Source organism: Penicillium argentinense (genome assembly GCF_028826775.1).
Source record: "Penicillium argentinense strain IBT 30761 chromosome Unknown utg000009l_segment0_segment0, whole genome shotgun sequence".
Classification (NCBI taxonomy): Eukaryota; Fungi; Ascomycota; class Eurotiomycetes; order Eurotiales; family Aspergillaceae; genus Penicillium; species Penicillium argentinense.
The window spans coordinates 4,834,030-4,849,401 of record NW_026622668.1 but is presented as its reverse complement, the minus strand read 5'-3'; the positions used below and the strand labels follow the sequence as shown (position 1 = coordinate 4,849,401).

At 47.9% G+C, this 15,372-nt stretch overlaps 4 protein-coding genes across 4 annotated transcripts; 3 read left to right on the top strand and 1 right to left on the bottom strand.

The window, feature by feature from the left end:
- Positions 1-3,061: 3,061 nt before the first annotated feature.
- On the top strand, positions 3,062-4,878 carry N7532_009390 (transcription factor domain-containing protein; the record flags this gene model as incomplete). Its single annotated transcript, XM_056621881.1, has 4 exons — positions 3,062-3,065; positions 3,139-3,692; positions 3,777-4,531; positions 4,680-4,878. The coding sequence occupies 4 exons, from the start codon at positions 3,062-3,064 to the stop codon at positions 4,876-4,878; spliced, it is 1,512 nt and encodes a 503-aa protein (XP_056472687.1).
- A 3,118-nt stretch (positions 4,879-7,996) lies between these two features.
- On the top strand, positions 7,997-8,493 carry N7532_009389 (uncharacterized protein; the record flags this gene model as incomplete). The annotated part of the gene is made up of 2 exons (XM_056621880.1): positions 7,997-8,302; positions 8,350-8,493. 2 exons carry the CDS (start codon positions 7,997-7,999, stop codon positions 8,491-8,493), a joined length of 450 nt encoding a protein of 149 aa, XP_056472686.1.
- A 158-nt stretch (positions 8,494-8,651) lies between these two features.
- On the bottom strand, positions 8,652-8,855 carry N7532_009388 (uncharacterized protein; the record flags this gene model as incomplete). The annotated part of the gene is made up of 1 exon (XM_056621879.1): positions 8,652-8,855. One exon carries the CDS (start codon positions 8,853-8,855, stop codon positions 8,652-8,654), a length of 204 nt encoding a protein of 67 aa, XP_056472685.1.
- Positions 8,856-12,616: 3,761 nt separating this feature from the next.
- Positions 12,617-15,345, top strand: N7532_009387 (retropepsin-like aspartic protease; the record flags this gene model as incomplete). Its single annotated transcript, XM_056621878.1, has 2 exons — positions 12,617-13,301; positions 13,400-15,345. 2 exons carry the CDS (start codon positions 12,617-12,619, stop codon positions 15,343-15,345), a joined length of 2,631 nt encoding a protein of 876 aa, XP_056472684.1.
- Between the last annotated feature and the right edge of the window lie 27 nt (positions 15,346-15,372).

Here is a 15,372-nt window from a genome sequence, read left to right as displayed (position 1 = left end):
AAAAGGAGCCTGTCAGCGATATCTTGGAATCCATGCCATTCGTTATCGACGACAACGAGGATTCTGACCAGGTTATTTCTGGACCAAGTCTGGATATACCTCAGCCAGAGAAATCAGCCACTCCAAAGCTAGTGGAGCCTCAACAGATGATATCACCGTCACCCACGCCATCCATTCAGCCTATACAGGCCTCGATGCCTCGCATACCACCAGAATCAATCCCAGGTGCCTTTCCGGAACCACCAACTCGTGATTCTCAAGATCAACTCACTGAACAACTTCAGAGAGAGCTCTCAGCCGCTACACCTACACAAGGGACTCGCATTGCGCCTAGAGACATCGTGGGAGATATCTCGACTCGGAACATTCTGTCAGGCTCACGTAAACGAACATCAAGAGATATCAGCAATTTAGCCTTCTCGGCAGACGAGGATGCTGAAGAGGGTATACTCGCAGCCTTTGCAACTGGCCTCAACGGATCTCACTCACACACGAGACCTCACCGTGATGATCTTCCCCCTGAACCCCGGAACTGGCGAGAGATGATAAATCACCCGTTCAACGAAGGTTTCCTAGCAGCCGCCGGCCTTGAGGTAAAAACTATCGAACGAAAAGGCACCTTTGATGTCATACAGCGTCCAAATGACCGCAGCGTGCAGGTGCTTCCGTTGAAATGGGTATTCAACTATAAATTCGATAGCGATGGATATCTCGCGAAGCTGAAGGCGAGAATCTGTGTGCGAGGAGATCTCCAGAAGCTCTCTACAGAAGAGAAATATTCAGCTACCCTCGCTTCCCGTACGGCCCGCACCGTTCTTGCCCTAGTCGCTGCATTTGACCTTGAAACACGCCAATTTGATGCCGTCAACGCCTTTCTCAATAGCTCACTGGATGACACAGTGATAACCGAGATGCCAGAGGGATTCAGACAGTCTGGACATTGCTGGAAGCTCTTAAGAGCTCTCTACGGCTTACGGAAATCTCCGAGGCTCTGGCAGCGCGAGGCCTCAAAGGTCTTGACTCAGCTAGGTCTCACTGTCGTTCAAGAAGACCTTTGTCTCTTCGCATCGGACGGCATTATCATATTCTTCTATGTGGATGATATAATCATTGTCAATCACCCATCTCAGCGCCAGCGTGCGGCAGACATTAGAGAAAAACTCAATGTAACATGGGAATTGAGAGACATAGGCGAAGCTGAGTGGTTCCTAGGGATTCGTATCGTCCGTGACAGACAACAGATGGCCCTCTGGCTCTGTCAGGACTCATACATCTCCTCTATGGCCAGCAGATATCACCTTACCACATATCGCCGCTTCGATACACCCTTACCACCAGCTACATTGAAGCCGTACGCTGGGCAGGCCACGAAGGAACAGATTCATGAGTACCAGGAAAAGGTAGGCTCCACTCAGTATGCCACTACCATCACACGGCCAGATGCAGCCAAAGCAACTTCCGCGTTAGCTCAATTCCTCACGAACCCGGGACCGGAGCATCTCGAAGCGATCAACCGTGTGATATCCTACCTATACCACACCCGTTTTCTTGCCCTTACCTACCGGCCACGCCGATCTGAGGACAACGAAGCCGTCACTCTCTTTAGTGATGCCTCGTTCGCTGATAATCCTGACCGGAAGAGCTCGGAGGGATACATATGCATCATTTTCGGAGGACCAGTTGACTGGAGAGCTAGCAAACAGCGTACAGTGACTACCAGTACTACCGAAGCGGAGCTACTGGCGATCTCTGAGACTGCAAGGAATATTAGCATGTGGAAACGTCTCTTTGAATCTATTCGCTTTGATCCAAAGCACGAGCTCGCTATCAGATGTGATAACCAGCAGACGATCCGGCTTCTCACCAAGGAAGCTCCTCAGCTGCGCACGAAGCTACGTCACGTTGATGTACACAACCACTGGCTCCGTCAGGAGGTCCAGGCAGGCAGAATTCTCATCAGATGGAGCGAAACAAAGGACATGGCTGCGGATGGGCTCACCAAGCTACTGCCGCGTCAAAAGCACGCAGAATTCGTTCAATTGATGGGCATGGAGGATATCGGAAACCTGCTCGATTAGCAGAGGATTTTTGGAGATTGTGCGAACGCTGAGGGGGTGTGACAAACTGAGAAGGTGGTCAAATACCACTAGGACCCTTCGGGATTGGCTTATTCATCGTTCACCCAATTTCCACCTAGTATGGTGTCATAACACGCCATAGTTCAACTATAAAGACCCCTGAGATCGCTCAACCGATCGGAGAACCTACAATCAATCATCTTATTCTGTTTGGACATCTTCAGTACTAGCCAGTACATCGATTCCTCATCCTGACAGAATGCCATAATCGCGTAATTCAGGTACTAAACGCGTATCTTTCGTATCTTTTCATAACGCATCCCCGCTTACTCATCGGCGAGGCGGGAAATCGCCGCGCGAACACAAGGGGGATTATGTAATGCCGGAACGCAAGGCAAAGCAGGCTATCGAGAGTCGAGACTTGCTAGTTGCTTCTTTCTGGCTTCCAGTGATGACGAGGCATGCTTCTCCCCATACCAGGAAAAATCTGCATATTGAATGAACTGTTCTCCAAGGCGTCTAGCAATGTCCAAGGCCTCTGCGTCGGTCAGCAAATGGGGTTCTTTTCGCCCAATAGGGAGTCGTAGGCGCAGGGCTTGTGATTCATGCTCGAGGAAAAAGGTAATGTTGGACCCATGCCCCCCAAAAATGTCTTAACTGGACTGAACACAATAAATTCCACTTGCTGTAATCACAATGTATATTCTCTCATGCAATGGCGCTAATCTGGTGCCCACGTTTCTGGTCAGTAGATACAGTGTGATGCGGAGTTTCCGCAATGCAACTGGTGCAAGCATCACAACCTGGCTTGTACTTACAATCGGATCACCCGACGAACGCAGACAAGGTATACAAATGACAGCAAGTCCATTGCTCCCCCTCCGCTCCCTCTCCTGGGTACGCTGTTCTCAAGCTTTCATCTGATCTACTTGGCCGGAGGCCACATTAGTTTGCCTTTTCTCGACAAAGCGCCATCCACGAAAATGGGTTCGTATATTCATATATTCAGAAATAAGGAATTTTGAAAATGGCGATTCACACACCTGTCTAACTTCCTCAGAAGCCAAGTTGGCCCCAGTTGCATATCCTGGGACGCCCAGATCGCCAAATTCCCACGAAAGCAACGTCACATATTTCAATGGTATCAAACTTCTTTCCGATGAAGGACGCCGATGGATTGAGGGCCAGGTGGGAGAGGAAGTTAGTCGTGAAAGACTAAGCGCGCTTGAGCTTCCATGGACGAACCCACGTCGACTATACGAGGACGTCACCATGCCATCCAACTGTGCTCCGGATCAGCCAAGGCGGAGTATCCTTGAAATGTACGTTATGCGATATACATCGTCATTTCAGAGCCTGGTGTTCCCCGTCATCAGCAAGTCGCTCTTCACGAAGACACTAGATCTCGCATACGGCCCCTTCCATGTTTTTGGCTATGCTAGCGCCAAGTCTTGTGCCTACTCATTTCTCTCACTCATAACCTTATTTGGTTTCGATGATGATGACGCACAGAGAGCAGTGGATTGCGGTTCCTATGCTTCCGCTGCTCAGAGGCTAGTACCGCATATCATCCAAGAGATGACAGTTGATGGACTGCAATCACTCATTATGCTTGTATGTGGACTCCACTGAATACCCATCTATATGTACTATACTGCCGGATAAGTGGAAGCAGAATGATGGCTAACGGAACGTCAGGCCCAATTTCAATACTTTCTAGGTGACCTCCAACCAGCTGGAGTCTCCGTCTCAATTGCCACCCGTCTCATTTATATGCTGGGTGCCCATAGACACCCGACTGATAAAAGCTCAGCTGCCTATTTGCCTCCATATGATAAGGGTGACCTCAACTGCCATTTGCGAGACCTTTTCTGGCTATGCTATTCCTTCGACAAAGATATTTGTCTAAGGATGGGACAGCCCCCATCTATCGATGACACGCAATGTGACCTTTCACTACCAGCGGATTATGTGCGGCTGCAGAACACTAATATACGGCGAGACACCATGAAGCCCGATAGTTCTACGCAACCTCTTTTCCCTTGGGATATTCGTCTATCAAAGATGAAGTCGGAAGCGTACCATACACTTTATTCAGCCAGCGCACGTTTAAAAAGTGATTCCGAAATACTTTCGAGCATTCGGCACCTCGATGCGGCGTTGGAGCAGTGGAGGCTATCTCTGCATCCAGATATTCGACCGATCTTATGTTTCTGGCAAGATATGCCGCCCAAAGCGACCGTGAACACTCAGGAAGTGATGCTGCGACTCGCATACTACCACTGTGTGATCATCATTCACGAAGCAAGCGATAGGTGCAAACTATCAAAAGCAGACTCTGGCATTGGAGTTGAGGGAATAAGTTCTAGCATCAACCTTTCCATTACTGCCAGTCGGTCATCACTCTCTCTCCTCCAGGCCACTCTACCTATACTGAAGGGGGAATGTTTCTGGTAAGGCTCAAGTCTGACATTTGTAAGAACATTGTCTTATTACTAACTCTTTTCTGTCTCCAATAACCAGGGTTGTTCTTTTTTACGCTCTAACTGCAATCCTAACACTATTCTGCAACATTCTCAAAGTTCCCCTTCAACAAAGCAGTTATCACGACGCGAAAATCCTCTCTGATGTTCCCACCCTGATGCGCAAGATTCCAATTCGGTATCTCACGCCTGCCGAAATCATTCACCTAAAGTTCCTTGATGGATTCACGACGGAACTTGCAAGGCTGGGGATGTGTGCCATCTACAAAGCGCAGGAAAAGGTACATGCCTCAAGGGACGTGCGCATGTTCAGCTAGCAGATAACTTTTTTGACCTAAACGAAGTCGCGAAATTGTTAGCTCTTCTCATTCCCTTTTTCCTGTCCTTGTTGGGTCACGTCCAAATTTGTCCAGTCGTTTTGTCCTTATGTGGCTAGTCTTCTAAGGACTGGCAGAGCAGGGCCATATAGGTATTAAAAAATAAACCATCATCGATATACACGGAATTTCGAGCGTATAATGGAAGGTTCACCGGCAAACTAGATTGACACTGCCACAAATAACATACTGTACAGAATGCACCCGTCCAACTCCCTATATCTCTCACTGCTCCTGCCGGCGTTATGGCTTTGGCGGTAAGACTGATGGCACTAATTGAAGGCAGTGGTTGAAGGACTTGACCAAGAGGACCGTCGGAAGAATTGATCAAGGGAAAAACGTTGAAAATATTAACGGAGAGAATCGTTGAACGGACTAATTCTTTGGAAACTTTCAAGTATTAGTTGAACGAATTCATTAAAGGAGTCGGTGAGGAATTGTGAGTCGTTGAATAATAGAGTGTCGTTTAAACGATTCGTTCCAGGCAAGGGTTGGAGGCATCAATTTTGAGGTAGGCGTTGAAGGAACTAATTTCCGGATGCCGTTACGGCGAGTCGCTAAAACAAGTAATCGAATGAACTCATAGTCAAAGTCTTTAGAGTTTATCGTTGAAGAAAGCCATCAAAGATTGGCATTTCCTCTTTTCATTGTCTTCTTTCACAATTCCAGAGGATACTAGGAATAAACCTCTCATCGAGGTCAAAAAGCAACGTTTCGATCCGGGGCAATTTCTTGCTTCGGTCGCACGCCTTGCTGCCTTCCCTCGTACATTGACAAAACACCAGAAATCACGATGGCTCGGAGGCTTTGCTACTCCTAAACCCTCAAACGAATCATAGTGTATATACTATTATTGAGATGCCCTAACTACAACAAAAGGCCCGTCAAAATTTAACGCATGTACTGTACAAAAAGGAGGATGTAAAAATTAAATTTCGGTAATTCGTATCTATGCGCTTCTATACCATGAAGATACTGCACAGGAACGGTCAGACCGTTCTATAGGGGATACCTCGATTTCACCCGCTGTTCCCCATCTTGTTTGCATTCTTCAACGCCGACCTGGTCGACCAGCCTATTGACGCCCATGGAGCCGCGTCAGCGTTCATTGACGATCACTTTCGCTGGTGAGTGGGAAGCTCGGCTGAGACCAACTTGGCAAAAATCCAGTCCGAGAATATTCCTCGCATTGAAGAATGGGCGCGGCTCACCGGATCCAGCTTTGCAGCCGAGAAGACCGAGCTTATACACCTCACCAGGAAAAAAAACGGCCTTCGACCACGGCCAAGCTACTGGGGGTGGTGTTTGTCCAGGAGCTTCGCTGGAAAGATCATGTTCAGCAGGCTGTCAAACGAGCAACCAAAACAGTCATCGCACTGCGCGGACTGCGATACCTCCGTCTAGAGCTGGTGCGACATCTCTACCAAGCTTGTGTCACACCCGTGGTAGACTACGCATCGACAGCCTGGCACGATCCGCTACGGGACAGGATGCACCTGCGGCACTTGAATACAGTACAGAGAACACCACTGATCCGCATTCTGTCGGCATTCAGGACGGTAGCGACCGCAACACTGGAAGTGGAGGCTCACATACTTCCAACATATCTTCGTCTCCGCCACCGAGCATAGCGCATGATCGCCATACTTCACTCTTGCCTCATTACCACCCGATTTGGCCGGCACTTCTGCGGGCCCAAAAACGTAGGAACAATGTTGGATCGTATGCACGTATCCCGCTGGCAGAAACCTTGAAGACCATGAACCTAGACAGTCTGAATGAACTGGACACGCTTTACCCACGGCCGCTGCCACTGTGGCGTGCCGATGCCTTGCCGATGCCTTCGCGAAGATCAAGATCACCTATTTTGCCACCTCGACCGGCCAGACATGCACCCCCTAGGTGTAGCGGTTGCCAGAACGTTGTCCATTCAATTACCCGGTGCCCTAATCAATAGTTTTTTGAATTAATCAAGTTTGTGGATTTTTCTACTTTTGAATCTTAGTAGTGGGTAGGGTGCGCGGCCTAACCGGGAATTACGTTAGTGTATCTGTCTGACCACACATTATTGGTTAGCAAAGAGACGAACATAATGAATGGAATGAATGAATGAATGAATGTGAGCTAGCCAGGGAACAGTGAACGAGTCTATCGTGAGTATCTGACTACCTAAGGAAGAGATAGAAGAAAGGAAGGAGGAATGGTGAGAGCAGAGAAGCGAGGGCAGGGAGGAGGCAGAACCCACGCCGCCCCGGAGTGACCGCCTGCCATTTCTTCGCGCATGGACGAATAAGCGTACCGTGGATATTGAGGTAATTCAGACAAATGCAAGTAAGATCAGCCGAGTCAGATTGAGTGTTTGAAACTAGTAGTATACTATCCCAAAATGAGATAGGAGACAATCGAGGGTGAACTATTATGCTTGCTCCCATTGCGCGTATTTTCTCGCAGACTACATCCATTCTGATTTGAGCGAGGTCAGAAGCTGTTTCAGCAGGTGTGAGGAAATTTCCTGGTCCCTAAGGACTACGATAGCATAGCCACAGGTGATCTCGGAGATGTTTTTTTGTGTGGTCCTTCTCTGTTGAACGAGTTCCATGCTCGATCTGCACCATTTGAGACAGATCTGCAAGATTGTTTCCACTTTAGTCAGGAAGTGCGAGCTGCTAGGTACGCTTAACTATATTAAGGCCGTAGAGTTACTGGGGCCGCAAGAGCCTCGGCAAGCTATACATGCAGCAACAAAGAATGAAAATAATGTCAAGATCATCGTCTTCACTGACTGTACTGGGTTAGCCGGGCTTTCTGGAAGGAATTGGCGAGTGGATTGATGGAGTTAGGTAGCATTCAGCTTTCTGCATGCGAGTTCCTTTTCATTATCGAATAGAAACTCAGCGGAGAAATTTGGAAGTGAAGTTGCTTACTTGAGAGGAAATAAACATATAAAAGCGTCCATATCACCCGGGTTCCTTGCATTCTTCTATTCAGTCCAAGCAACACTTTGAAGTTTCAAGATATACCGCATTCCTCCAACAGTTAAGAATAAACGCCAGTCATCATGCGTGTCACTCAAGTCGTGTGTTCCGTTCTCGCTGCTGCCTCTATGGTATCTGCCGAGTGGACTGTCGGATTTTTCGAGAGCTACTCGTGTCAGGGTAATTCTGCAGGAGCTGGAGACGATGTGGCAGTGGGCTGCACGAACCTCAATCACAATGGCGACCTCATCTCTGCTAGTTTGACCGGCACCGAAAGTTGGAAGGTCACACTTTACTGCGAGAATGACTGCGGCGGTGCTCACCCCATGGGCCTTACCGGCGGTTGCGTCGAAGCCCGAGGCGATTGCCCAAACATCAAGTCCTACAAGGTATGGCTCCCATTTTCGAATCGTTAGAATGATAACATCTCACATAGTATAGGTCGAGGCTGCTTAAGAGCGAGCTCGATTATCTTCTGGGGTACCTTCAGCAACTGAGATCTCAACGAAATACCATAAATATTAATGCTATTGAAGTTCTGTCTGGAGGCTCTGCCAACCGCTTCGCCGTCATGCTTTGATTTTTTGTGATGAACCGTGAAGATAGCTGATTTGGTACTTCATCCTTTTTCTATAACGTATTTTCATCTGTATCTGCAGAGCAGACGATCTCATATTTACGACACTGTCCTAACATTGAAAGATTGCATCTTGTAGTCTTGTAGACCCGATCGCCTCTCTAGAGCAGTTCTTCATTCGATCGCATGAGCCATTCGTCAGGTATAATCTCGTTCGATGTAGCTCTCACATCCGGATCCCAGCTCAGGATTTGACGTATGAAGCGCAGGAACTGATCTTTCTCCTCTTCCGGTGGAGTTGTCGTGACAAAGATCTCCAGAGACGTCTTTGTAATCGGGGGATCGGAGATCCAGTTCCGTGTCATGGCCATTCATTCAGTATCGGGAATGACGAGACTTACCGTCAGCATCAAAATACACCGAGAAAAGGGGGGTTCCGCTGAATGATATTCAGCGGAGAAGGACCAAGGTATCCAATATACTGCGCCAAAGCCACGGAAAGTGCATATTGACCATGAACACGATCTGTCGGATTGAAGAGATTCTTCCCTTCCAGAAGCTCGAGGGTCTATGTCATGCAAATAGTCAGAATTTACCTTACAAGTAACTCATAGCAATGTACTCACGCACTACTAAATTTTGAAGATCATAGTTATTAGACCAGCAAAAACACCACTGAATTCAAAAAGTATCAATTAGAGAACCAGTTAATTGAATAGCCAACATTCTGGCAGCTGCTACATCTAGACAGTGCCCGTTTGGCTGATAGGGGTGGCAAAATGGGCTGTTAACCGGTGCGGGCGGAGGCTGTTCAACACGTTCAACTGGCTGCACTGGCTGCACTGGTGGTGGTGGATCCCCACAAACCGTAACACACTGTTTGAATTGAGCTAGTCGGTTTTTTCGTGCTTGTTTTTGCCGGTTCATCTCATTCGCAGCGCGTAGATCAGCAATTTCCTGCGCTAGTAGCACGGTGTTATACATTGAGAGATAGCAGCCCTTAATAATCTGATCAAGGGCAATCCTAGATAGTATAGGAGGGCTTCTTGATCGTTCCATAAGTAAGACCTTAAGTGAAGAAGCTTGTTTTTGTAACTGAACTACTGTTTTGGGCTGAATTTGCTTGATTGTCTAGTAGGTCGGCTTGGTGGTGGTGTTAGTGTTTAGAGAGATATTGAGCTTTGAGAGTACTTGTTCTGAGTCTAGTGTAACTAGACCCGCTGCTGAAAAATAGACCGAATGGTTTCTAGTTCGAACGACTCTTGACCTGCTTAAGAAGATTTTATTAGGAAATGTAGCTTCTTGATTAATTAAATCCTAACGTAATCAACGGGTGAATGGGATACACGGGTGAACGGGATACCGCCCGCAGCACTACATTTTCAAAAGATGATACAACAACCAAAACGCCACTAATTCAAGAAACTACTTATTAGGGCAACGATTAATTTTATGGCCAACACGATTACAGCCGCTGCATGTAGGGGGTGCACGTTGGGCCGGTAGGGGGGTAAAATAGGCTGATCAGCTGATGTAGGCGAGGGGTGTTCAACACCTTCAACTGGCAGCGCTGGCAGCGCTAGTGGTGGTAGGCCCTCGCCGACTGTAGCACCCTGTTCAATACGAACTAGGCGATTCGTACGTTGCCGTTTTTGACGTTTTTCCTCGTTTAACGTTCGGAAATCAGCGACTTCCTGTTCTAGTAATGCACCCTTTGATGATTTGATTCATGACCCCTTAGTAGGCGTAGAGGAGCTTCTTGACTGATCTCGTAGTATTTTTTCGAGAGAAGAAGCTTGCTTTTGTAGTTGTTTGACAGTTTTCGGTGTTTTCGGGCTGAATTAGCTAGATCGGCTGCTTTGGCGGCTAGGTGGCGGTGTTGGTGTTCGGAGTGAAATACTGAGTTTTGAGAGTACACGCTCTGGAACTGGAGGGACTAGACCTGCCTCTGCGAAACTATTTTGAATAGTCTTCTGTTTAAATGTATCAGAACGTGCCTGAGGATATTCTGCTAGGAAATCTAGCTTGTCGATGTGATTATATCCTAGCCGTGCTTGATTAGTAACCAGGCGACTATAGGCAGGTTTAAGAACAGCGAAACAGCCAATATCTAGAGCTTAAAGAAGATGAGATGAATATGCTGGTATGTAGAGTGGAATAATCGAGATTTCAGCACATAGTCGATCAAATTGAGGTGTGAAATAGCTACTATGGCCATCGAGGATCAGAAGGCAATATTTCCCTTTCATCCGAACCTGTGACTATAGGATGAATAGGTTTTTTTTAACCATCTAATACTGGTTTCATCTAAATTCCAGCCATTAGGTGAGACTTCAATTCGCCAGTCTTTTAGAAGCCCTTCAAGCCAACTAGTGTTGTAGTTTTTAGCTTTAAAGATGATAATTAGTGGTAGTTCAAAACTAGCAGCACTAATTAATTCAATCATAGTCACCCACTCACGATTTCCTAGCTATAGAAGCTTAACGACGGCTATAGAAATTAGCACGTGTAACCACCTTCTGTGCTGATATAAGGCCCATCGCGAAACCATTCTCATCAAATTTATATATACCATCCGATTATATACCATTCTCATTGATCGTTTTTTCAATTGTTTGTAACCACCCACGTAGAATTACTGGTTCCTCAGATTTTGCACGTTGGTAGTCATATCGCTTTGAATAACATGTCTGTAGTTTATCTTGGCGTTTAATGAATGACGATGGCCAGTTAACCCCACAGTTAACAGTGGGACGTTTCCACGACCAGCCAGTAGAATATTGGACATATCTCTCGCATAGGAGAGCTTAGGTGCTGCAACACGAGAATATATAGAGAGAATCCACCGTACTAGCGATTATTCTTCGAAACTATTCAATTTTTGACAGGGAGGGCGTGTGGCAGCTCGTGGAGATCGGCCATGATAGCGGGCGTGTAGTATAGATAGCGATAGATCATAGGCCTTTGCAGTAGCAAATAATGAGCTAAATTGGCCATTTTTATATGCTTGTATGGTTAGTAAGGTTCTGCCATTACGTTCAGTCGAATCTCGGCCTGATTGAACACGTGTGGATGGCATGGTGGGTGGTTGAAGATAGTGGGTACGCGTCGGGACATGTTTTTTGATAACTAGGGTATCCCGTGTTGATCACGTTAGTTAACTAGTGTAGTGGGGAGATCCCCTCCCCTACTACAGGGGTGCCATCCAGACTATGTGACATAGCCGGCAGTATACAGTGGCCGGATAGCTAGTTCTAGAATACACCTTCTTACACCTCCCCGACCTGACCCCTACATTTGGGCTTCTCGCTGTTTCCTGATTGCTACGCGTGTGTTTTGTGGTGGTTTTTCTGCTGAATCGACCCGCACGTCTCAGCGCGTGCAGCCATCGAGCGTTCCCCTCTTCATATGGTGACCGACGCAGGGGGGATTGATTTTCTGGGTGGCTGAACACGCAGATAAACAACACGACGGGCGCAGAGTGTGGAAATCGCGAGAAACGTCGAAAGGAAAGTTGTGTCCAGGGTGGGCGATCGCGTTAACCCTGAAAACCATTCGAATTCCGGCAATTGCTGGTATTAGTGGTACGTATTATTGGTTTTTGAGCATTTGATGCTCATTGGGGCCTTGTATGAGAAGAGGTACCCCTTGGCATTTGTGATTAATCCCCTACATTGTTCTGGGGGAGAACATTTTCTAGGTCGATATGATTGGCCAGGAATTCAAGATGGGATTCCGGCAGGATGAGTACCAGCAGCTATTGCGAATGCTGCTTGCAGACCGGCTACACAGGAGAACTGACCTTCAGTCAGTACTGTGTATGAGACCGATTGACTTACACAACCTGGCAGAGAAGATCTGGCCAGGCATCTACAACCTCTGGATTTCGGGTGTGAATACAGTTTTCACCCAAGTTGTCGTTCATTTTTTACTTCAGAATTGTGCTTTTGGGCCGAAAATATCGAGGTTTTCGGATTGTTTGTTTCCCCCTGGTCAGCCTGAAGACCAGGGAGAGTTCTGTTTTCCTACTACCGGCATTTCTCGTGCGAGCAAGCCGGAGCAGTCTATGTTTCCTGATTTTGTTTCAATCTCCTCTGTTGATTCTGTTGATCGGAAGGCTGTCACAATGGGTGACAGCACTAATGTTAATGTTGGCGATGGCCAGAGCTATGTCCAGCCCGTCGTCCAGGCCGATGTTCCCTCACCCTTTGAAGGCTACCGAGAGCCTCCTCGCCCAGAGAGCGAAGCGTCTGCCAGCCAGACACAAAGAAACGATGTGCCAGACGCGAGTGAGCAACAGTCGCGACCACTACCACCCTTCCCGTCCTCTGCCTATCAGGCAATGCCACCGCCAGGAGGGATGTGGATACCAAGTGGTATGTTTCAATTGATGATGAACCGCCAGGGCAATGCCCTGATGCCAGATCCTGGTACACCTGGTGCGCCGTTATTTAATAAGAAAGATGCGAGAAAGTTCCTTCGGAACTTTGAGAAGTTATGTGAAAGGCGTGGTATCAGCGACCCTGCTAGGCAGTGTGAGCTGTTTGCCGATTATTGTGAGGACTCTATCCAATCGTGGGTAGAGTATGACCCGCTGTGGAGATCTCGCGATTGGGAAGCGTTTAAGGACATGCTCTGTGATCGATACAGAGATTATGACTCTGAGCGCCAGAGGTTTTCGAGGGCATCATTGATGGAGTTAGTGAATCAACCAAGAGACACCATTGATGAGGTTCGCCAGTTTATGACGGAGTTCAAGACTGTGTCTGATGTGCTAGTGGCCAATGAGGTCATTCAGGAGATCCAGAGATGTGAGTGGTTAATAACCGGGTTGCCTAATTGGCTACGGCATCGAGTTGCAAAAAGGGCATCATCGACTTCGATCGGCCGTCTAGGCCTATGCGGCTAGACTGGATTGCCGATGAGGTGTCCAGCACGATGGCAGCGCAGGATAAGTATGAGAGGGTGATCAAAACGACTGATCGACATAGCAGTCAAGAGGTGACGTCGACAAAGCTGACGTCGACGAAGGAAAGGAAGAGTGTCGCCTGGGAAGGTGGTTTTTCGGCCGAAAAGCCTGCCATTTCTTCAGGGCGTCAAGAGAATAATTTGGAAGAACAGGTGGAAGAGATGCGCCGTCAATACAACGATATGAAGTTAACGGTCAATATGCTACAGTCAGGCATGGCGAAGAAGGATATGAGAAATGATCCTGCTTACGTCCCTGCTGATGCTTCAAGATTGGCCTATCAAGGACAGCGGTCAAGGCCTGCTGATGGCAGAAGCCCTCCGATTTGTTACTTCTGTGGCATTGTTGGCCATATTTCGAAACCGACGTCTTGTCAGGCAATGTCTGACGCGATTAGCAAGGGTGACATGCACGTTGGTAATGATGGCAAATCATACATTGGCCGTGCTGGTGAAGGTGGCCCGACTATGCAGTTTGTCTCAGGAAGGCCTTCTTTGGAAGGACTGCCCGCCCAGCTGCGAGAATGGCGGCGCAGTGCGCTGAGGGCGCCAGCTCAGCAGTTAATGCCGGTGTCACAGCCGACTGCTGATCCTGCTCCGCTGCCTAGGCAGATTCCACATTATGATGGGCAGTCTGTCTATGATAGGTCAGCCTATGATAGGAGTGACATCCAGGTTCCTGGGAACTACATTGGCGTCAGCCTTGGAATTAGCCCTGAGGAAAATCAGGAGATTGATTGCGATGATGAAATCATTGATGCGGGATATGAGAGTGCTGGCATCAATGCTGTTGAAACGCGTGGTAGTCAACAGCAGGATCCTGTACGGGCAAAGCGCCGTGCAAATGGCATCGCTTCCACCAAGACATGGCAAAGTGGTCAATATATGCAGCCTAGTCGACAGGCAAGAGTGGAAAATATTGATAATGATGACGTGATGATGGATCGACCCCCAGACAATCAGACTGAGCCACGCACGCAGCATATACCAGTGCCTGCTACCAGCGGAAGATCAAATGTGACCGTCAACCAGAGAAAATCAGTGCCCGTCAGCCAGGTGAAGAAGACAGCGCCCTATATGACATCGACGGCAGCATTAGAAGCGTTGGTTAAGAGAAGGGTGTTGGACACTAAGGTGGACCTAACAGTTGAGGAAATGGGCAGGATTATTCCGAGGCTCAAGACTAATCTGTTCCGCGACACTGAGGGCCTTCGTCCTGCTATTCCACAACCTACTTCACAATCTGCGAATGTGACGAATGTGACGCAGTTAACGCCATCAGGTTATGGCGGCGACGATCATTTGCAGGTGGCTGTCGGCAATGTTCACCCAAGTACGTACCGTGACGATCGCCGATCGACAGTGGTGGAAGATCGGGTAGAAACACATCGTGATGTGTATTCACTTGGCCTTCTATACTCTGAAGTGATCGTGGCAGGTTATATGCTGCGTGGCATGATTGATTCTGGCAGTGGCGTCGATGTGATGGGCAGAAAGCAAGCAGAGACACTAGGGTTGCCGATCAAACAAGATCCGAAGATTCATGTGGTGCCCGTAAATGGTGTACATGTCAAGTGCGTTGGCTGTATTCAAAACATGCCTGTTTCCATTGGCGACATCACCACTCACGTAAATGTGTTTGTGATCTCGGAATGTCCTGGAGGGTTGATTCTTGGAAGACCATTCATGGAAGCGACGATGATGGCGCTGGCGCAGCAGCCTGACGGGAAGGTTGAGTGCACGGTGTATAATGATGCAAGGACGAGGAAGATTGTTTTTCCTGTCTATTCCCCTGAAGAAAAGAAGATCATTAGGGCCTCGAGGCTGTGGCCTAATGAGATGATTGGTGAGAATGCCCCGTTTGTTGAGGGCCCTTTAAACTCCTGAGCAGGTGTATGAATTCTGGTACGACAC